Raw genomic sequence first — 21823 nt, 5'->3', positions numbered from 1 at the left:
TGCTGCCACTTAAGCGGCCTCATGTTTTACCAACGCAGATGGTTAATTCACCTATCCTTGTATAGACCCCTCCAATTGTCATTGTAGGTCTCCAAATCTCAGGCTCTGAATCCTCTTTTCCTCCAGCCTTTCCATCCCACAGCATTTTTATTAGATATACCCGGGGACTCCTGAAAGCAAGTAGGCCCTTGGGTCATGAGAGCACAGCTGCACAGAAGCAGAGGTGACTCTCTTCTTCCTTCATTGAAATGGGGCCCACAAATAAACAAACAGCTGCTCCACCCCAGAGATGGCTGCATTACTGTCCTAGGACAGCTTGCTCTGCTCCAGAGGCAGCTTCCATGTTGGCGGCAAGCCAGAGACAGTGGCATCCAAACAGCTGCAAGCGATTTGCCTCAACGATGCTATGTTTGCACAAAAATCACAGAGGAGATGCCTCCCCTTGGAGCGGTCTCCGAATCCCAGGGCACTTCTCCAGTCAGTCCTGCAGGCTGATCACTTTTTGTTTATTCCGCAGGCCGGCTGCCAGGACAGCTGGGAGAGCTTTGAAGGGCTTATTTTCTGAGTCTCTGCGGTTGTTTCTAGTTCGGTTTGAGGATTTGTTTGTTTTATTTTTTTAATTGCTCTTGTACAAATATAGCAGCAAGAATACCCCTCTGGACTTTAAGGATACGGACTGTGAAAGGAAGCACAGAGCGACGTGGACTTGGGAAAGTTTCTAGGACACCCTTGTAGCAGGAACAAATATGGCATTGATGTTTCCAGCAGCAGCCATCGATCTTCGTCATGCTGCTGTTAGAGGAAGTGGGGGGTGGAATGCTTAAAGTTTGCAGAGTTTCAGCCTTGCCGCATGTCGAGGGCTGGAGATCTGAGTGTTGAACCTGCCAGAATTCTCGGGATTCTAGTTCTCATGACCTCTTACACCAAGCACACTCCTAGGACGTCCATTTGGAGGAGTCCATCCTTCCACATCCGTCGTGTTTCTGAAAAGCAACAAAAACATCCGCGTTCTTTTGAGTCCGTATTAATGCACGCATTGCGCTCTGAATGCGGCTTGGAAGATTCAGTCGGCCCGATGAGCTGAAGTCGTGCAATGGCTGTGTGCTGTGAGTCAGCAGGTTCCAGATCTCAATCCTATCTCTGTTGCACACTCATTTAGGCAACATGAAATTGTAGCGCACCCCAGATCTGCAAGCTGGGAACAGGAATACCGATGTACCTTATGGGATTTTTCTAGGGTGACTGAGATCATGTATGTGAAGCATGCTGGAGCACTAGACTCTAAAATACTGTCTAAGAAGTGCTGAATTATTATTGAATGATAACAAAGAGGGCAAACTTCTGCCTCCTCAGATTCTCTTCTTGCTCAGCAGCTTTTTAACATGTTTCCAATTAGTAAAAAAAAAAAAAAATCAACCTCCAAATTACTTTTTTAAAACTTTGCACAGAACTATGCAGATTGCAGTATGCAAATTCAGTTGTCCATCTTACTGCAGAAGTTCTACAGTGCAAGGGACCTTTCACTTCCTGTTTCCCCGTAGGAGGAAAACTTGAATGCTTCTGAGCATTTGCTGGCGAGAAGGTACATTGGGGCAGTGCAAAACTGTCTTGAGCTTTGGGGAGTATTCCCCTGCCTTAAAAACGATATCTTGGTATTGGGCCTCCAGACTTGTCCTTTGAGCCTCTCAGTACCCCCCACAACCAGTTTTGCAGCATGCCTAAAACTTTGGGGGCCCTCCTCTCTCCTTACCGCAGATCGTAACCGACCCGAGCTTCTACCCGATGACCAGCAGCGAAAGCACTTGCAGGACATCCAGTCTTTCCAAGAACAGGAGATTGCTCGGCAGCTGGAGGACTTCAGGTACAGACCCTGCAGCCACCAGGCACGGAGGTAGTGGCAGAGAGGATGGCGGCGGGATGGGTATCCTCTGAGGGTGGTGAAACTAACCAGAGTGCCGCCCTCTGGAAATCTAGACCCCTGAGAGTGTCTGTAGGGCCCATTGGCCCATCCAGTCCAGTATCACCTACACTGACTGGCAGCAGCAGCAGCAGCTGTGCAAAGTTTCTAGCAGGGGTTTATTCCCAGCCTACCTGAAGATGCAGAGGATTGATCCGAGGATATTCTGTGTGCAGAACAGATGCCCTTCCACTGAGCTGAAGCCCTTCCCCAGCACTAGAAAGCTGATTCAGACGATTGGTGCATTTAGTTCAGTACTGTCAGCGCTGTCTGGCAGCAGCTCTCCAGGGTGTCAGGCAAAGGGCCTTTCCAGTCCTGTTTGGGGATGCTGGAAATCGAACCTAGAGCCTTCCCCATGCAATGCACATGCTCTACCGGTGAGCTACAGCTCTTTCCCTTCCTATAGAGTCATAGGCTTGTAGAGTTGGAAGGGACCACAAGAGTCATCTAGTCCAACCCCCCTTCAGTGCAAGAATCCTTTGCCCCAACATGGGACTCGAACCCACAACATTGAGATTAAGAGTCTCAAGACCTACTACTGACTGAGCTATCCTAGTGCGCTGGGGTGGAGGAACAGAAGCACCTTTGTTCCTGAGCTGGCTTGGCTCAGGGCGTGCATTTGCGGCACAAAAGAGCCCTCACTGCCTCCTTCTTTGTTTCCCGAAGGGAAAAGAGGAAGATGGGGATGACCCCGGGGGAGTCTGAGCTCTTTGAGTTGGAAGGCTATCGGACGAAGGACAAAGGCATCCGTGAGGCCAAGGAGAAGCAGCTGGCCGAGTTGCTGATGGTGAAGCTGGAGGAGATGCAGTGAGTGAATGTCTCTCTGTTCACCCAGCGCCTAATCAGTGAGCCTGCCCATCCAGACCCACAGCCCAGAAAGCAGGCGGCAGTCTCTTCCTAGACCCAGCTTCCCTGACATAGAATTGCAGGGGGAACCCCAAGGGTCATCTAGTCCAACCCCCTGCAACGCAGGAATCTTTTGCCCAACATGGGGCTCGAACCCACGCACGACCCTGAGAATAAGAGTCTCATGCTCTACAATCTTTTTTTTAAAAAAGGCCAGGGAATATATTGGTAGGGGGAAAGTGTGTGTGTGTGTGTGTGTGTGTGTGTATTTCCTTTTTCCATACCAATATCTTCCCTGACCTTTTTTTTTTAAGTACAAAAATGTCTGGTCAGCAAAACAAAATGGACTCTGCAGCTTCTTAAAACCTTCTACTTCTTATTTAGGCTTAGTGGACCTACTCAGGTTGTTGTTAATTTTAAGCAACCCCACCCCACCCCAGGCTGTGCTGGTCCCATCCATACTTCCCACTTCTTCCAGGGAAAATGGATTCACCCAGACTGGCGTCTCTGTTGTGCAGACCTTGCCTCTTTTTTCCCAGGAACCGAGCTTCTGGTCCTTGGCAGCCGTCCCGTTCGCACTGGGCGCAGCGCCAGAAACTGGCCTTTCTGCCTCTGGTGTCTCATCTCTGAGGATGTGGCTGAGGCGGGCTGATTACGGCCTCCCTAGGCCACCCTCCCCCCCTCGCTGCCAAGTTCCTTCCAGATAATAGAAACCATCTGTCAAGCAGGGGAAGAAAGAGAGAGGGAGACGTCGTCCCCCGCCCATGTCGGGATGTTGCCTCCTGTTGCATCATCCAGGCAGGGTGTATAAACTCCCCTGGCAGCCCCCCTCCCGTCCCCATCTCAGTCCTTGCATCCAACTCGACCCAGCAGCTCCGTTTCAGCTGTGAGCGCCTCTCGAGAGCCACAACCCGCACCTCAGAACATGCGTATATGCCTTTCAACTTTTATTCTCTTACCGCGCAAATATGGGGCTGTTGTTCGGGTGAGTTTAAACCTGCAAGGAGCCGGGGTGGGGAGATGGGGAGGTTGCTCCTGAGATGCATCTGCCTTTGGGGTTGGTGCTGTGTGTCTGGGGGTGGTGGGGGCGCAACTCCTGCTTTAGGGATTTGGCCTAGACATAGAATCGTAGAGTTGGAAAGGGGCCCTGGTGCTCATCTAGTCCAACCCCCTGCAATGCAGGAAAATGCAGCTGTCCCGTACGGGGATCGAAGCTGCCACCTTGGCATTATCAACGCCACATACTAACCAACTGAGCTGTCCAAGCAATCCAGCTAGGCCTGCTCCTTCCCTTCAGTTACTTGAGGGTCAAAGCGGCCAGCATGTTGGACCGGGATCAGGGAGATCTGCGTTCAAATCCTTACGAGGCTGGGGAGCTTGCCTCTTCTTAACCTTGGCCAGACCTTGCTACCATACCCTCGGGGTTGCTTTGGATGAGGGTGGACTGGGAGAGTGCCCAACCTGAGCTGCTTGGCAGAAGCAAAGGGGGCACAGATCGAGTAGGTGAACAAATGCGGATTTCACAAACCAATCTCTGTCATACTTACGGTAATATTTTTATTTTATTCTCTTGTTAGTTATGCTCTTTTAAATGTGCATTTTATATTTGACTTCACTTAGCAATGGTTTGGTTTGTTGTTGTTTATTTTTGAAATGTTTAAGGGTGTTTTTTGTTAACTTTGTTTGTGTTAAATATGTATTCTGTAGTTGACCTCCTTTGTAATGTTTTATTTTGAAATCTCTTAAGACAATATTTTAGTTTCCTGTTAATTCTGTTGCTTTGACTGTATACTCTATATTTGATTTCCTTCAGAAATGTTGGATTCTGGATTGTTTTATTGTTGTTTTAATATGCGGTTAAACCGCTTTGAGATTTTTCTTAAAAATATAAAGCAGTATAGAAATGAAATGAATTAAATTAACAACAACAATAATAATAATAATAATAATAATTTCTCTCTCTCCTTTTTCATTGTTGATTTCAGCCCCACCATTTCTGTCGACGAGGAGAAAAGGTACCTAACAGGCAGGGCTGCGGAGACAATTGTTTTGGCTGTATGTAGGGGGGCAGTTTCAATAGTTTTATTTCCATAAAACTAGAATCTTGGGAACAGTCTTTTGCTAAGGGTGCTGGGAATCATTAGCTCTGTGTAAACTTCAGTTCCCAGGATTCTTTGCTGGAGGGGCGGGGCAGAGCCATGAGCTGTAAACATGCTTAAATGTACGGTGTGGGCAAGTGTCTTTTATGAAGGCCCATTGCAGCTGCTCAGTGACCTCTGCCCTTTCCCTCCCCTCCCGCCACTCATGGTGATTTGCTCTAGGTTTTGTGGTTATTACAGAAAAATAGTGTCCTCTGCCCCCCACCCCCCACCCCAACAACCGGCACAGACCTTTTTGGAGCTGTACCAATGAATCATACCCTGTGTGCATGTGTGTGTTAGTAAGCGCTTTGTAGAGAATTTGGAATATTGCTCCAGAATGCTGCACCAAAATAGGCTTTCCTCCTATATATGCATACCATAACAACATGAGAAAGAGCATGGCACAGAAGTGAATGACAATTCAGTTGCTGCTGGCACAAGTATGTTCTGGTTGATGTCACTAGAGAATTTACTAGCTAATACCAAAACTGAAAGCGGACCAGTCTGCTCAGTTCTGCCTTCTCGGTGTTGCATGCCTCCCGCTGCTGTCTGCAACCACTCAACAACTTTTCTTTTTTCTTTTCCCCTTTCTCTCTCCCCTCCGGCCCCTTAGTTCTGCCATTTTTGCCGCCGTTGTGACATATATGAAGTCCCTGGGGGTTAAGACGAAAGCCGCCGATAACAAGAAGTCGAAAGCCAACTTCTTCCGCAAGAAGGTAGGGAGAAGTCTGAAACCCAGAATGGCACCATTCCCCCCCCCCCTGCGTATTTGCTTCAGATTGATTATCAAGGTGGTTTTGCATTTTATGGATTTGCAAGCTACCGCTTTTCGTGGAAAGCAATGAATAAATAATAATCTGGGACCTGGGTGCCTTTCCCTTACCCTGCCGCACCCAAATGATGATAACTTAAACAAAACTGGTTTACTAAAGTCCTAGCTCTTGCCTTTCAACAAAAGAGCTTCACCTTTGTGAGAATTGGATACATCTAGAACACATCGTGGAGAGTCTATATTTGGCCAGAGGTGGGATTAGGAAACTACTTCATCCCTACCTTTGAAGGTGACCTGGAAAGTACAATTAATCCAGAATGTGGCAGCTAGACTGGTGATTGGGGGCGGCCGCCGAGACCATATAACACCGGTCCTGAAAGACCTACATTGGCTCCCAGTAAGTTTCCGAGCACAATTCAAAGTGTTGGTGCTGACCTTTAAAGCCCTAAACGGCCTCAAAGGCCCAGTATACCTGAAGGAGCGTCTCCACCCCCATCGTTCTGCCCGGACACTGAGGTCCAGCTCTGAGGGCCTTCTGGCGGTTCCCTCACTGAGAGAAGTGAGGGAACCAGGCAGAGGGCCTTCTCTGTAGTGACAGTTGCCCTGTGGAACGCCCTCCTATCAGATGTCAAGAAAATAAACAACTATCTGACTTTTAGAAGACATCTGAAGGCAGCCCTGTTTAGGGAAGCTTTTAATGTTTGATGTTTTATTGTATTTTAATATTTTGTGGGGAGCTGCCCAAAGTGGCCGGGCAAACCCAGACAGATGGGCAGGGTATTAACAACAACAACAACAACAACAACAACAACAACAACAAATTCTATTATTATTTATTAGTGAGACCATTGGGACCATCTAGCTCCAAATTCCTTACACTGACTGGCAGCATTTAAGACACGGGATGTTCCCAGCCCTTCCTGGAGATGCAAAACAGATCTTACTCATTCTTCCTCTCTCCTCCTCCTCCTCCTTGCTTCCTGTTCACCCAGATTTCGGGGACCAAGAAGCCTGAGGAAGCTCCCAAATCAAAGAAGGGCTTCAGCATTTTGGACCCAGCACGCTGGAACCGGGGAGACTCCCACTGTAAGTATTCATTTGTGGGCAGGAGCACAGCCCTGGTTCAGGAGGCTGCTCTCCCTGTACTCAGCTCAGTAATCCACAACCTCCCTGGTCATTAAAAACAAACAAACAAACCCTTAAGCGAAGGGCAAAGAGTCAAGGGTCTTCCCAGAAGAAATGAAGGCAGGCCCCCAAAGTGGGTGTGTCCACTCTTGCCCCCATCCTGGAAAGAACAGGACATAACAGGGACAAGGGAGGGTTGAGGCTGCATAGAAAAGCTGCCCTCTTCTGAGTTAAGTCAGTATAGCCAGCACCAACTGGCAGCAGCTCTCCAGGTTTCTTGCATGCAGGGCAGATGGTTTTCCACTGAGCAACATCCCTTCTCCCTTCTCTGGAAATGCCTAGGACTGTCCTCTTTGGAGCAGGCTCTCCTCTAGCTAGTAATTGTATCTTAGAATCTGAAGATCAGGGGTGGTCCACTTTTTATAAGTTTATAGTGGGGTTTTTCCTCCTCCTACAAGCCCACAAAACTGTCCAGTTTGCATGCGCCAGGCCAGCTTGAGTGGTGAGTCTGGCATGCTCTTTGCCCATAAATATTTTTTAATAATAATAACGGAGGATTATTATTATTATTATTCAACTCAGGCAGGCGCTGTTGTCCCTGGGCGGGGTTAGACTTTATACCTCTCTCTTCCCCTGCCCAGTTTTGCCTTCCCTCCTCCATTTCTCCTCCTCTTCTTTTTTCCTGCATTTTTTGTAGATTCTGATTACAGACAATCCAAACCAGAGGGTGAAGGTACCAGTGCCCCCCATCCTCCTCCTCTTCTCCCCCACCCACCCCAATAACGCATGACACCCCATGTGTCACCTTGTCCCTCTCTTTGCGGAGGGGTCCGCATTAAACTAATGCATCCCCTTGTAACCTCAGGCACTAACTTTTGGTATTCATGGTTTCACATAACAACATTCCCCCCCCCCCGCTGCCCCACCCTCCTGACCATACTATATTACTAATATATCACACACATTCCTGTACAAGCCCATCATACCCTTCAACGTTATCGGACAACTTCCTTGGCATGCTGTGGCTGCTCGCTATGTTTCCATCCGTGTGTCTGTCTGTGGGAACCGTGTCTGTATTGGCTTTAAGTTGGGAAAGTTAAGTGGGAGAGGACTGCTGGGTTCCTTCCTCTTCTCTGAAGGCTTATGCACTTACAAAATAGTGCCCTTGCATATTTTATATGCAACCCCACCCCCCCAAAAAATAATCAATTAGCTTTGCCTTTGAAGAGTGGGACATGGGTGGTGCTGTTGGGTAAACCACAGAGCCTAGGGCTTGCCGATCAGAAGGTCGGCGGTTCGAATCCTCGCGACAGGGTGAGCTCCCGTTGCTCGGTCCCAGCTCCTGCCCACCTAGCAGTTCGGAAGCACGTCAAAGTGCAAGTAGATCAGTAGGTACCGCTCCGGTGGGAAGGTAAACTGCATTTCCGTGCGCTGCTCTGGTTCGCCAGAAGCGGCTTAGTCATGCTGGCCACGTGACCCGGAAGCTGTACACCGGCTCCCTTGGCCAACAAAGTGAGATGAGCGTCGCAACCCCAGAGTCGTCCGCGGCTAGACCCAATGGTCAGGGGTCCCTTTACCTTTACCTTTTGAAGAGTTGTCACGGACACTTAAATTATTGGGGAAGCAGGAGTCGCTGGATTCCAACTCCCATCAGCCCAAGCCATCGCGATACTAAGTCCACAATACCTGATTCTATCATTATGATGATGTAGGCTCAATGGCGCTCAGTCTTCACACTCATGTTTCGTTTGGTAATTACTGTACAGCGGTACCTTGGTTCTTCAAACTTAATCCATTCCGGAAGTCCGTTCCAAAACCAAAGCGTTCCAAAACCAAGGCGCGCTTTCCCATAGAAAGTAATGCAAAATGGATTAATCTGTTCCAGGCTTTTAAATACAACCCCTAGAACAGCAATTTAACATGAAATTTACTAACAAGACCATTGATCCATAAAACGGAAGCAATAATCAGTGTGCTGTACTATAACATAAATAAAACAGTATTGCAGATGATAAAAATTAACATTAATTTTTCCCTTACCTGCGTTGATGATAGTCATTGTTTGGATTGGGGGGGGGGGCTTTTATCCATTTTTGCAGTCACACAATCAGTCAGTAGCTGAAATGGGTTCCACACAGTCACAAAAACAGATTAACCTAAAAAGCCTCTGACTTTTAGAAGACATCAGAAGGCAGCCCTGTTTAGGGAAGTTTTTTAATGTTTGATGTTTAATCGTGTTTTTAATATTCTGTTGGGAGGCGCCCAGAGTGGCTGGGGAAACCCAGCCAGATGGGCAGGGTGCAAATAATAATAATAATAATTTATTATTATTATTATTATTATTATTATTATTATTATTATTATTATTATTATTCGCAGGGGCAGACCCTCATAACCTCTGCATTCAGTGAAGGGTTAGGATTCGAACAAACTCATAAATTCATACATTTAGCAAGGGCTGACAAATAATGCCAGCTATTACTGAGGATTATCGGGGGTGGGCCTTGAAGAAACAAAAGGATGATAATGGCCTGGTTGGCCACCTGCAAAACATCAGGCTCTCTGCCCCAGTAACTTTTGTGGTAGGATAGCTCAGTCGGTAGAGCATGAGATTCTTAACCTTAGAGCCCCACATTGGGTGAAAGATTCCTGCATTGCAGGGGGGGTTGGACTAGATGACACTTGTGGTCCCAACTGTGAGTCAGACCTTTGACCTGGCCAGCTAAGTATTGTCTACACCAGTGTCTCCCAAACTTGGGTCTCCAGCTGTTTTTGGAACTACAACTCCCATCATCCCAAGCTAGCAGGACCAGTGGTCAGGGATGATGGGAGTTGTAGTCCAGAAACAGCTGGAGACCCAAGTTTGGGGAAACCCTGATTTAAGGTATTTACTGCACCGTCCCACTGAAATAGCCTATCACTGGCTGTGGCTCTCCAGCGTTTTAGGCAGGGTGTCTCTCCCAGCCCTACCAGGAGACTCCAGGGATTGAACCGACGACCTTCTGCATGCAAGTCAGATGCCCTAACCACTGAGCTATGGCCCTGGTGCCTTATGGGAAACTACCCAGAGCTTAAATGGCATCCTTGCTTCTTGATCCAGCATCTGAAATGGGGAGAGGTTTGGTATGTGCACAAGCCTTCAGAAGCAGGGAGGAGAACCGTGCGTTTAAAGCGATTAGGGAGCGCTATATGCAAGGACTCTGTGTCTTCTAAAGCTTATTTCCCCCCCATTTGTTTTTGTTTTTTTTTGTCTCCTTTACAGCAGCTGATAAGGCACCGGCCTCGGACAGGAAAGGAAAGCTATTGGAGGGAGGCCCAGGGCGGGGCAAGGGAAGCTTTTCGGGGTCGGATCCTGCGGGAGTGTCCGTCACTGTTCACCCCCCTCCTGGGGAGGGCAATGACAGAGAGCAGGGTGAGAGACCGGGCGAGGCTAAGGGTGGAGGAGCTGGGGGAGGAACTCTAAAAAGGGGGCAGGCGGAGGGGTTTGCACCATTCCGCCTGCCCCTTCCCCCCCCCCACTGATGTCTCCCCCTCCCCCTGTGCTCCCTTTGCCATCTCTAGGTGCCGACAGTCAGGTTCCAACTGATGCCTCCGACTCCCCGGTTACAGAGCAGCCCCAGGCTGGGGAGCAGCCCCCAGCTGAAGATGGCACAGAAAACGAAAGGTGAGAGGGACACCGTTTTGGGAACCTTAAGGAAGATTTGGGGGAAGGAGGGGGGAGAGATAAGCAATCCCACAACCTCTCCCCTCTTTTGAATGCTTATTTATGTGTGGTTTGGTGATGCTCTGCCTGAGTACGCAGAAAGTTGTTGGGTGTGCTAGTCTAAGGCTGGGGGAAAGCTCTGCCCTTCCATATGTCTTGGACTGCAGCTCCCATCATCCCTGACCACCTGTCCTGCTGGCTCAGGCTGATGGGAGTTAGGATCCAGTGACATCTGAGAAGCCATGACTTTCCTGATTCCCTGCTCTAGTCCGTTTAATCTGGAGTAAAAAGATAAGCACAGAAGGGAAAATCCCATGATGTCTCCAGAGTCCTGTTGTCACTTGGTTACTTGGCTGTTTCCTTCTCAGGGAACAGTATTCCTTCATTCTCTCTCATCCAGGTTCTCTGGTGTTTGTATGTAAAGAGGGGTGTTTTGTTTTGTTTTTTTAAAAAGACCCTCTTCTCCCATAGCTTCCATTTAAAAAATAAAATGAAATGATTATAGCATTCCTTCCCTCTATTTCTCTCTGTCTCTCTATTCTCTATTCTCTCTCTCTGTCTCTCCTTTCAGTGTTAACCAAATCACCCTTCTATATTCTGTTCTTCCCTTCTAGAAGGCGAAAAAGGTTGGTGGCTTCCTCTCACACACACTCCCTCACCCTTTGCATGAATTCCTTCCTCAGGGAAAGACACGCGAGCCGAGTTAAGTATGACCTTGTTACCCAAAGCTGCCTGGTTAGAGCGGTGGTGCCCCTCTCGCCAAGTCCATTGCTTGCGAAGCGGGGCGCCATACGGCGTTTGTTTAGGGGTGGCTGGGAGGGGGGGCTAATTGGCTCAGTGACCCCCTCCCTTGTGTGCAACACAGCGGTGAACTTGGGGGTCATTGCAGCAGGTTCTGAGCCCTCTTCCCTGGCCCCAGTAACGCTAGCGGTGTGGGGTGTTGGGCCTCACAAGAAACAGGGTTCCTTTTGAAGTTGCAGCCTTTTGGGGGGCTGCACCTGTTCTGTGAGGCATTTTATCAAGCCTTTGCATGGCAGCACGGGGGATTCTGCCTGTGCCCGGAGCATCTCCCCACTCTCCCCTGTTCTGGTGCATGGATCTCTTACTGGTTCTGGGATTCTCACTTTTCCCCCTTTCTCTTCCCTTGTCTATCCACTGCCGCATGTGCTGGTGTCTGTTTTCCTCCGCTACCCCACCCAATTGGGTGCTTGCTTGGCTCGTTCACTTATTGGTTGTGACCCTCCGCCGTCTCTTTTCCCACTGGTGTACGGCGCGCTATGCCCCGCCCCGCCGTCTCTCGTGATTGGTCCGTGGCCCTCCCGTGTCCCGTGGCTCATTCCACCGCCCTCCTTCGTCTCCAAATTCGGCTCGTCCAACCCAACGGCTCTCCCCCCCCGTCTGCGTCTTTTTTTTGGGTGTGTTGTCTGTGGCCCCCTCCCCCCGGCTCCGCCTTGCCCGCCTGCCCACCCCCTCGCCAGGCTGTCAGCAAAGCTGGGCCGCTCCGAGAGCCTGCGGGTGTACGAGCGGAAGCGGTCTCAGCGCGGCTCAGCCAAGGGCAAGCAGCCACGATCGCGGAGCGACGTGGACGTCGAAGCCGCTGCCCGTGCCAATGAGATGGAGGAGAAGCAGTACCTAGAACAGGCTCGGCAGAAGCAGGGGAGTCGCAAGTAGGTGAAGAGATTCCCCACCCCCCGGAGGGGACGGAAATGGAACCAGGTTTCAAACCTTTGCAAACCTCATCTCAGGGTTGGTCTTGTTTACCATCTGCTGGGGTGATGGTAGTTTTCTCGCTCACCAACCAGTGTTGGAAACTCAGGTATAATGGCACCCTAAACCTAATGTGTCTATTCACCAGAGGGTTGGGCTCCTATGATTCTGTTTAATCATGGTTACATTGCTTGACCGTACAGGTAGCTTGTTGTTACAGCAGTTTACTGGTCCCAGTACGCAAGAAGGAGAATTGCACACAGTGGAAATGGAAATGGCGATAACTTTGGACTAAGGCAGAGGTTTTTTAAACTGTGGTCTGTGAGTTCAGTTTGCGGCAAGGCTGCAGCACATTCAGATACATCTGTACTCAGCCCAGCCCTTACTTTCCTTCATGTGATGATGGAGGACTAAGGTGCCCAGCAAAGGGGCCCATGATTCACGCAGCAGCACAAGACGCGGGTCTTTTGCTGCGCACGAGTCAGCTGGCTCGGTGGAGGCGTCACTCACCAACCTGGCGCCCAGAAATCTCCATGTGTTCGCAATTGGACCCGCGCCACTAGCAAAACGCGCCTGGCACCCAGGGAATTTTGAGCACTGCCGCTAACCGCAGGGATGAAATACTCCAGCTCCACACATGGACTGCTTCAGAGAAAAGTAAACTACAGCTGCTTGTCTCTCTCCTTTTGCCACAGTGCCAAGTCCCTTTATCCTGTATCCCCTGCTGTTGAACCAGGGCAGGGGGGGTCTCAATTTTTCTTCTTCTCTTTTTACCATTTGAAAATTTCTGGGACCACTTAATAAAACTTTTTTGTCCAACAAATCCTAACACACACAGAACTCATATTTTTATAACGCTTCTTCATCAATACCAACTTCACACTCGGAACCAGTTCTTTATTGTGGAAATTGTGGTCCCTAAGCTAAGCTGCTAGGAAAGCCCCCCTTTGTTTTTTGTTTTTGTTTTACATTAATTGACTATGCCAGTGCCATATTATGAAAATCACAGGCCCTAGGCCAACACTTTGTTGGTCTGTTCAGTAGTCTGATCAAAATGGCCCCCATTTCTATTGTCAGGGAAATAATTACTCAAGCACAGAGCCAAATGGAGAGAATCTCAACTGTTCCACAATATTTCCGTGGACCATCTGCATAGAGCTTGTGGACCATCAGTCACCCACGGACCACACTTTAAGAACCTCTGAACTAGGGGGGGATGTAGACTTTGAAACAGCCACTCTAGCCCAACTATGTCTTCTGCCCAGGAGGACCAAAATAGTTCTATTCTCCCGAATAATCCACGCTTTCTTTTTCAAGCTTTCCATGGGAAATAGTAAACTATAACTGGTTTTTACAGCTGTAATTTAACCAGAAACTACCACTTCCCAGCTCGTGCTTACGAGAGGTAAATGCAGTTCTATCTGGAGAGATTTGATTTAACCATCATAACTAACAGCCACTGGTGGAGACTACTTCTAACCTTTAAAAAAACAAACAGATTTTGGCAACGCAACAAACAAAACATTTGGTCCTTTTCCAGCTCTACAATTCTATGATTCTACATCTTGTAGCAAATTCTCCTGCTAGTTTGCCCAGTGGTAAAATGCCAATGGAGAAAGCACTCAAAAGAATAAAAAAGCATTTGGTGAATTGAAGATGTCTATGGAAAATATTAATAGCAATTACTTGGGCGGGTGGTTTGATTTAATATTTGTATTCTGCTTTTCCAGCAGCAATGTTGAGCTCAAAGTGGCTCAAAATGAGAACAGCGTTTATTATTATTATTATTATTATTATTATTATTATTATTATTATTATTATTATTATTATTATTAAATAAGAAAACAAAACAAATTCAGCAAACAATTAAAACAGTACAAACTTGTAGTGATTTAAAATATCAAAAGTGTCTGCAGAGCAGCATCTCGGGACCAACTGAAATGCTCTCTTTGGGAAAGGGCTGCTTTTATCAGTGCAGCAGCACAACCCCAGACAGCAAGATCTTTTAAATCTTGTATTTCCTTTCTACCCTCAGAGGAAGAAACTGATCAAATCCATCTTGTTTTTGGAGGGGCTGCAACAACAGATTCCTTAGCACAATTTGATTTATTCAGTGGGAAGGAAGAGGCTGCAAAAGAGGAGAATTGCAGTCAACTCTCCCTCTGATTTTGACAATTTCGTAACTTCTGAAGAGGGAGGAAAAAAGAGACTTCGATCTGGTGGGATAAGACATGAAAGGGGGGTGCTTTTTGAGCTCTGTGAATGTGCCCTCCCTTACTGATTCCTCTGTCACGTAACTTTTTGGCAGAAGGGAAACCCTCAGGTGGGAGGAAGTTCTGCATCAGCCATTTTGTGATACAGCCATGCTGGAAATGTAGAAACAGGTTTAACCATTACGGCTTCGCCCAAGGAATCATGGGAATTGTAGTTTTGTGAGAACTACAAATGCCGGGGTGCTTTGGGATGGGCCCGTGACAATGCTTACGTTGTTGCTCTGTTTTTGCGCCTGCCTGCCCTCACTTTCTGTGCCTTCCTCTCTCTCTCTCTTTGAACCTCCGCAGTCTGGAACCGGGAGGGGCTGGGGGAGGGGAGCCCCCGCCGTCCTTTCTGCATCCCCAGTCTGAGGAGACTGAGCCGCGTGTTTCGGAACTGGAGCTGGACCCGCCAAACTGGCGGGAGCTCGTCTCCAACGACACCCTCCTCAGGCTGAAGAAAAGCGAAGTGAAGCGGCAAGAGGTCATCAATGGTACGTAGCTTGCTCTCACCCCCCGGGTTGGGGCTGGGAAAACAGACAAGTCAAGGGAAGGTGGGAAGGGGGTGGATCTGAGCGCAAAGCAAAACATTGGGGGTTGGACTAGATGACCCTTGGGGTGCCTTGCAGCTCCACAGTTCTATGATTCTAAGAACGATGCACCCTTTTCTTTAGATCCTTTTTAAAAGCTGCATAGGGGCATTCTTTCTATGAGGAAAGGTTGCAGCTTAATACGCAATTCCAGTACGATTTCAATTACACCACATAACTTTGAAAACAGTTGCTTATTTGCTCAGTTGTTAGCGTTCAGCCCTGGGGTCTTTATAGATGTTTGTGATGGGTTTTAACTGTAAATTTTATCTACCCTTGGCTTTGTCTTAACGGATTTGTTGTTTTAAATTCAATCTTTGTTGGATGGGCGGGGTACAAATAAATTATTATTATTATTATTATTATTATTATTATTATTAAATTAAGCCTGTACCTTTCCTTGTGGGTGGAGGGTGGGATGCAGGTATTTTGAATAAGTGACTTGTCCCTGTTTCAGCAGGACTAGAAACTTGCTTTGTTCCTTTTAAAGGAAATTACAGGTGTGACACACCCACCCCATCGCCACCAGTGCGGTACTTGCAACCCCTGTTTGCTTTTCTATGGCATGCCTCCCATTTATCCCTCATGCGCATTAATATATAAATTGTATAGACCCTACAGCGTGGGTGGAGAACCTCAGGCCGGGGTGTGTGTGTCCAAATGTGGCCCTCGAGGCATCTCTGTCTGGCCCTTGGGAATCTCCCTGGGCCATGCCCCCTCCTGAGTCACTTGCCCCTCCTTGAGTGCTTTTGCCTTGCTGGGATATGCCCTCGAATATTGTGATCCTTGGATGAAGGGCGGTGCATTAATTAAAATGAAAGAAGAAGGCTTGCTGGCTTGCTTGCTGGCTTGGAAAAAGGATAGAAAGAGGTTTGTGTGAGAGTGGAAAAACTACTTTATAGTCATTATTCCGCCCAAGGTTGGAAAGGGTTCCCCACACCTGCGCTACAGGGAGAGGACACCTGTCCTGACGTTCCCTCTGCCTTTTCTCCCGCAGAGCTGTTCATCACCGAACACGCCCACCTGCGCATGCTACGGGTGCTGCTGGAGGTCTTCTACCAACCTCTGCTGGCCGAGGAGCACTTCAGGGAGAGCGAACTGGTCAACATCTTCCCCAGCTTGGAGGACTTGATCGATGAACACAGTGAGCACATGGGAGAGGAAGTGGGGTGGGGATTGAAGAGGCACGGCTGAGGCAGTCTACCAGAAACACACACACACACACACACCAGGTTTATTTACCTGGAATAGCTGCAGTTCCTTGGCCATGTGTTTCAAATGTGAGCACCCACATATCGCGGAACAAGGAACAAGGCCTGGGTGAGTGGAGAAGGGTCTTTGAGCATTTAGGGACATCAGCTTGTGCTGGTTCCTTCAACGTATGAGCTGGTGCACACTCAGTAAACGAGAATTTCCTTGAGGGGAGAGGAGGTTGTTGTGGTGTTGTTGTTTTTTTTTTTTTCATAACCGGTCTCTCTCTGTGTGTGTCTTTTTCTCTTCTCAGAGGTGTTTCTGGAGAGCTTGAAGAAGCTGAGGGAGGAAAACAATTCCCTTGTTTCTGAAATCGGGAGCACTCTGCTGGCTCGGGTAAGAGAGCGGGGGGGGGGGCGCGGGGAGGCCATCTTGGATCAGTATCTTGAGGGACGGAGGGCAGTGTTGTGGGCGGGGGGGGGGTTCGTCCTGAGAAATTAAAAGGCTTTGGAGCAGGAATCAAAAGCTCAGACCGGGCCGTGGTCCATGGATGAGGAGTGGAACAGACTGAAGCATGTCGGCTGAGGGAATAATGGAAGAGCATGAGGTCAGATCAGAGCTTCGTTTTGATGAAATGAGATGCTTGCCGCCTACAGAGCTGATGTAGCATATTGGGTACAAGCTATGTAAGCTCAAAGCTCTCCTCCGGTTCAACGAGCCAGTGTGGTTGTCAGAGTGGTCGAGACCGGGGTACAAATCCCCAATCTGTCAGGGAGCTCCCTGGGTGATCTTGGGCCCAATCGGTCACCCTCAGCCTAATCTCCTTCACAGGGTTGTTGTGAGGATAAAATGGGGAGGAGGAGGAGAATGATGTATTTCACCTTGGGCTTCTTGGAGGAAAGGTGGGGTGCAAATGCAACCCATCAGTCGATCCATGAATGCCCTATTTGACCTTAATCAAGGCACACGTTATGCTCTGTGGCCAGACATATATCTTACGATTTTCCATTTCATATGGCTGTCATTTTTCTACTGCTTCTATTAATACATCTGCTTTAATTCGGGTGGGTGGGTTGTTCTTATTGTTAACGCGAGCTCACTCTGTTACTTTTTTAAATTTCTGTTGACATTTGCAATAAAAAATACGCATTTCGAAAAAATGAATCGATAGATAAGGCTTGAGCTATCTCCATCCCACTCTGCGATACGGATATACTCAAAGCGTAGCCCGTGAGCCGGCGTCTGGAGCATAAACATATTGCAAGGGGGGAGGCTGTAAGGTCTTTTAAAAAATAAAATTAGAACACCTCAAACAGCTCTTAAATGATCCCTGTGGAATCTTTGCTCTCACGCCCATGTGTGAAATATATCTTATTATGTCTCTGTTACTGTAGGTATCTCGGTTTTTCTCTTCCTGAGGAAAATGCTGCAGGGAGGGAAGGAATGGTTTCAAATGCATTTGGGGAACCTTTGTCCACCCAGAGGTTGCTGAATTACAGCTCCAAACACCCCTGGCTGCTGGCCATGATTGCTAGGGCTGATGGGAGTTGTAGTTCAGCTACATCTGGAGGGACAAAGGTTTCCGACTTGTGGTTTTTTAAACCGTACAGTGAAGGCAAAGGCTGGGAATGGGCCCGGTTAGAAAGAGCTTTTCCCCCTGAGATCCCAGGGGGGGTAGGGGGGGGGAAGGATAGCAACTCTTGTGTGGCTCATCACTTAATGGCTGCGCAGGTGAATCAGCCCAGGTACATCACAGCGATTCTTGAGTAGCCAAAAATGGTATGAAGAGGCAACGGTGGGGGGGGGGGGGCAAGGCAGAGGTTATCTTGGCTATCAGAAAGGGGCCGAAAGGTTTGCAAGATGTCCCTCTGTGTGATCAACTCGCCAACCTTCTTTCCCCCCACCCCACCCCCCAGTTTGATGGTTCTGAAGGAACCTGGTTCCAGAAGATTTCGGCCCGTTTCTGCAGCCGCCAGTCGTTTGCTCTGGAGCAGCTGAAAGCCAAGCAGAAGAAAGAGCCGCGTTTCAACCAGTTCATCCAGGTAACCGCTGCTGGAGACTGGGGGATAGCTCAGTCTGTTGAGGATGAGACTCTTAATGTCAGGGTCGTGGGTTCGAGCTCCACATGGGGCAAAAGATTCCTACATTGCAGGGGGTTGGACTAGATGACTCTCATGGTCCCTTCCGACTCTGTGATTCTGTGAAATCGCATCTCCTTCTAGGGTAGGGCCATTTGTATTCCACTGTTCCTTTCCGGTGAAAAAAATTGGTATAGGTGGTACAATTCAGCATCCCAAGAAACCTGTCTTTTATGTTGTACAAAAATAATGAATTAAGTTTCCAATTCTTAAAGGCTGTGAGGTAATTCTGAGGCAATTCTCTTTTTAGTGTGAATGTGTAGCTCCATGAGACTTAAGCATACACAGAATAAATTTTCATAAAGCATGTGCCCAATTATAAATTATTTTGGGTAACTTTATTTGGCTTTTTGTGGAAGAGATTTTTTTTTTTTAATAAAAAAAAACTAGCTGGCCTGGTTAAGGGTGGTATTCAATGCTAGGTCCAGTGGGTCTACTCTAAGTAGGACTTGGTTGAAGACAGCCCTAGGTTCCTGCTCCCTTTCTCCCAGTGAAATATTTCCCTGTTAGGGTCAGGTAAGATTATTTCATTAATCAAAAGTGTATGCCGTTAAGAAGGGAAGAAGGGGGAAAGCTGTTATTTTTGCAAACACTGAGCTTGGATCATCATACCTCCTCCAGTTACCCAGGCTCAGTAAGCAGCCTGGTGTGTCCCTCCCTCTCATCCCTGCAGGAGGCAGAAAGTCAGCCTCGTTGCCGGCGGTTGCAACTGAAGGACATAATCCCCATCGAGATGCAGAGGCTGACCAAGTATCCGCTGCTCCTTCACAGCATTGCCAAATGCACAGGTGAGCAGAGGTCTCTGCGGCTTGAGTAGGAGAGGTGAGACAATCGCACAGGGACAGCTGAGCCAAGGGCGGAACAGATAAAATACTATACATTTGAAGTGCTGAGATAGGCCACTTTAAATATGCATGGCTTCCCCCGAAGAATTCTGGGAGCTGTGGTTTTGTTAGGGGCGGGGTTCAGAGTTGTTGGAAGGCCCTCTGTCCTCCTCCCAAAGCTACAATTCCCCGAGTTCCCTGTGAAGAGGGATTGGTTTTTAAAGCTGCTCTGGGAGATTGTCAGTGTCTTGATTTTGCTGCAGGAAGGGACAGTATTCTCCCCCTCCTGGGGGAAAAAACCCAACCCTGAATCTAGATCTGAGCTGAACACTAGATAGGGAAACACTGGGGCTGTATTTAACGGGATGCCTTTTGAAAAATCACTTCCGCCTTTTCCGACCTGTGCTACAGAGGAGGCCGAGGAACGGCAGAAAGTGCAGAGGGCGGCTGACTGCTGCCGGCAGATCCTCAACCACGTCAATCAGGAGGTGCGCAACATGGAGAACTTGCTGGTAAGTGGTTGTTGTTGTTGTTGTTGTTGTTCTTCTTCTTCTTCTTCTTCTTCTTCTTCTTCTTCCTCTTCTTCCTCTTCTTCTTCCTGCCTGCCTGACAACAACATGCCTCAAGGGCCGCCTCTCCCCGTACAAACCAATCTGGCCCCTGCGATTGTCACCTGAGGCCCCTTTCTGTATCCCAACATGAGAACGGGGCCTTTTCAGCAGTGGCTGCCTCCTTTTGTGGTGTGTGCTCTCCCCAGGGAAGCTCACCTGGTGCCGTCATTACTTAAATTTAGGCACCAATCGTAACGTTTGTTTTCTCCCAGTCCTTCAGCTTTTATTTATCTGTGGCCTTCAGCGGGTGGGACGTTTTCATCCTGTCTTTAAAAATATATGAGTGAGTTTTAGAGTTCTCTTATGTTTTGCTTTTTGCTGGTTTCAAGGCATGTGTTGTTATTTATTTATTGTTCGCACGTCACTTTGAGTTAGATTATATATCTATCTATCTATCTATCTATCTATCTATCTATCTATCTATCTATCTATATATATAAAAGTGACTAATAAGTTTGATAAATGAATAAATACCTCTCTGTTGGGCAGTTGCTCTTTCTAATCCTCCCTTGCCACTCTGTATGTGTGTGTGTGTGTGTCCTCTTCTCTGCGCTTTTCAGAAACTGAAAGATTATCAGCGTCGGCTGGACCTCTCCAACCTGAAGCAAAGTACCGACCCACTGCTTAGTGAATTTAGGGTGAGTTTCTGGCCTAGCATTTCCTCCCTGGTTGCAGACCGGGGAGTCGGGAACTTGGGAGCACCCAAATATTCCCCATCACCCCTGACTTTGGACCCTGCTGGTTGGGGTTGATGGGAGTTGTAGTCTAGCAACATCTGGAGGGCCACCTATTCAACGGGGTGGGGAGCAAATTCTCTAACAAAATTTCCACCTGTTTCCTCGAGGGAGCCTGCCCCCTTTTAAAGAACTTCGCAGTAGGTAGCATGTCTCTCCATGCTTAGGCTGCACCTGTTGAGTTTCAGCCCGTCACGCGGCTGCTATCAAGGGGGAAGGGGCCCCTCTTTTGAAATGTGGCTTTAAGGCTGCTCTGAGCAACTGGTCTGGTGCTCTCAATTTACGTAATGAGGTTTGTGAAAATTATAAGAGTGTTTCTTTGATTTGGAGGGGAAAGTGTGGTCTTCCATGAGCTCTGGTTTCCCCAGGGCCCCAGATTTTATCTCCGCGCTCCTGCTTCTTAATGCAACTCTGTGTGCACGAAATGATAACGTATGCAAAAGCTCAGGCTGTGACCGGCTCTTTCCCACAGAACATCGACATCACCAGGAAAAACCTCGTGTATGAGGGACCTCTGACTTGGCGTGTCACCAAGGATAAATCAGTAGGTAAGTTAATCTCAGGCTCACTCTTCCTTGGAAGCCTTCCTGGGCTAAACTCTGGGACAGGGCTTTGATTCTAGAACTTCTTGATGCCAGGGGCGGTGCGCTGATGCAATTGAAATAAGATTTGAGTGGATTTATTTATTTAAATCCTTCTCATCCCACTCTTCAGCCCCCCAAAAATGATTTGAATGGGACCCCTACAGGTATTGCAGTCAAGAAGGCATGGCACGAAAGGAAAAGGGATTGGTAGGGAGGAGGAAAAAAGAAAGCTCAGGCACTGTTACAGAGTTCTTGCAATGACCAGCTGGAATGGCAGAATTTCAAGGAGAGGAGGAGTGTGTTTCCTTCACTGAAGAACAATCCCCACACCTGGGACTGACCTTGTGGGCAATTTCCCCACCAGCCTCACTGAATAATGGGCCTGCTGTCCTTCCAGCATATGTTTTATTTACGTATTGTTACAATTCTTCACTTGAGTGCCGGGAGACTAGTGGGGAAGTCGGTGTAAGGAGACTTCGTTCGGTAGGCCTTTCAGCCTTGAATGGGCCCTGGGGTCCCTATGCAACGTTGTTGACGTTGACTACGTTTGAGATTTGTGGGTGTGGCTTCTGAGTCGAAGGGATGGGGTTTTCAATGGCTCCACCCCCCCTCAGGACTGCCTTTCTATAAGCTCAGCTTTGGTGGGGG

The 21823-nt window shown here is 48.2% G+C and overlaps 1 protein-coding gene across 6 annotated transcripts in view; it reads left to right on the top strand.

Moving 5' to 3' along the window:
• ARHGEF1 (Rho guanine nucleotide exchange factor 1) overlaps positions 1-21823 on the top strand; it is a 52663-nt gene that overhangs the window by 20049 nt on the left and 10791 nt on the right. For 2 of the 6 annotated variants that reach the window (XM_033158328.1, XM_033158327.1), the window contains exons 7-24: positions 1756-1861; positions 2624-2764; positions 4789-4818; positions 5558-5660; positions 6709-6802; positions 7539-7574; positions 10104-10253; positions 10403-10505; positions 11159-11170; positions 12023-12211; positions 14813-14997; positions 16091-16237; positions 16598-16680; positions 18201-18326; positions 19096-19210; positions 19658-19758; positions 20418-20495; positions 21064-21139. In XM_033158328.1, the coding sequence (XP_033014219.1) occupies positions 1756-1861; positions 2624-2764; positions 4789-4818; positions 5558-5660; positions 6709-6802; positions 7539-7574; positions 10104-10253; positions 10403-10505; positions 11159-11170; positions 12023-12211; positions 14813-14997; positions 16091-16237; positions 16598-16680; positions 18201-18326; positions 19096-19210; positions 19658-19758; positions 20418-20495; positions 21064-21139 (1875 nt within the window). Of the gene's footprint in view, positions 1-1755; positions 1862-2623; positions 2765-3686; positions 3789-4788; positions 4819-5557; positions 5661-6708; positions 6803-7538; positions 7575-10103; positions 10254-10402; positions 10506-11158; positions 11171-12022; positions 12212-14812; positions 14998-16090; positions 16238-16597; positions 16681-18200; positions 18327-19095; positions 19211-19657; positions 19759-20417; positions 20496-21063; positions 21140-21823 lie in introns of those variants that run through there. The other 4 variants (XM_033158329.1, XM_033158330.1, XM_033158332.1 and 1 more) reach the window with 4 other exon arrangements.

Source organism: Lacerta agilis, chromosome 8 (assembly GCF_009819535.1).
Source record: "Lacerta agilis isolate rLacAgi1 chromosome 8, rLacAgi1.pri, whole genome shotgun sequence".
In the NCBI taxonomy this organism is placed as follows: Eukaryota; Metazoa; Chordata; class Lepidosauria; order Squamata; family Lacertidae; genus Lacerta; species Lacerta agilis.
This window is presented reverse-complemented; position numbering and strand designations above follow the sequence as displayed.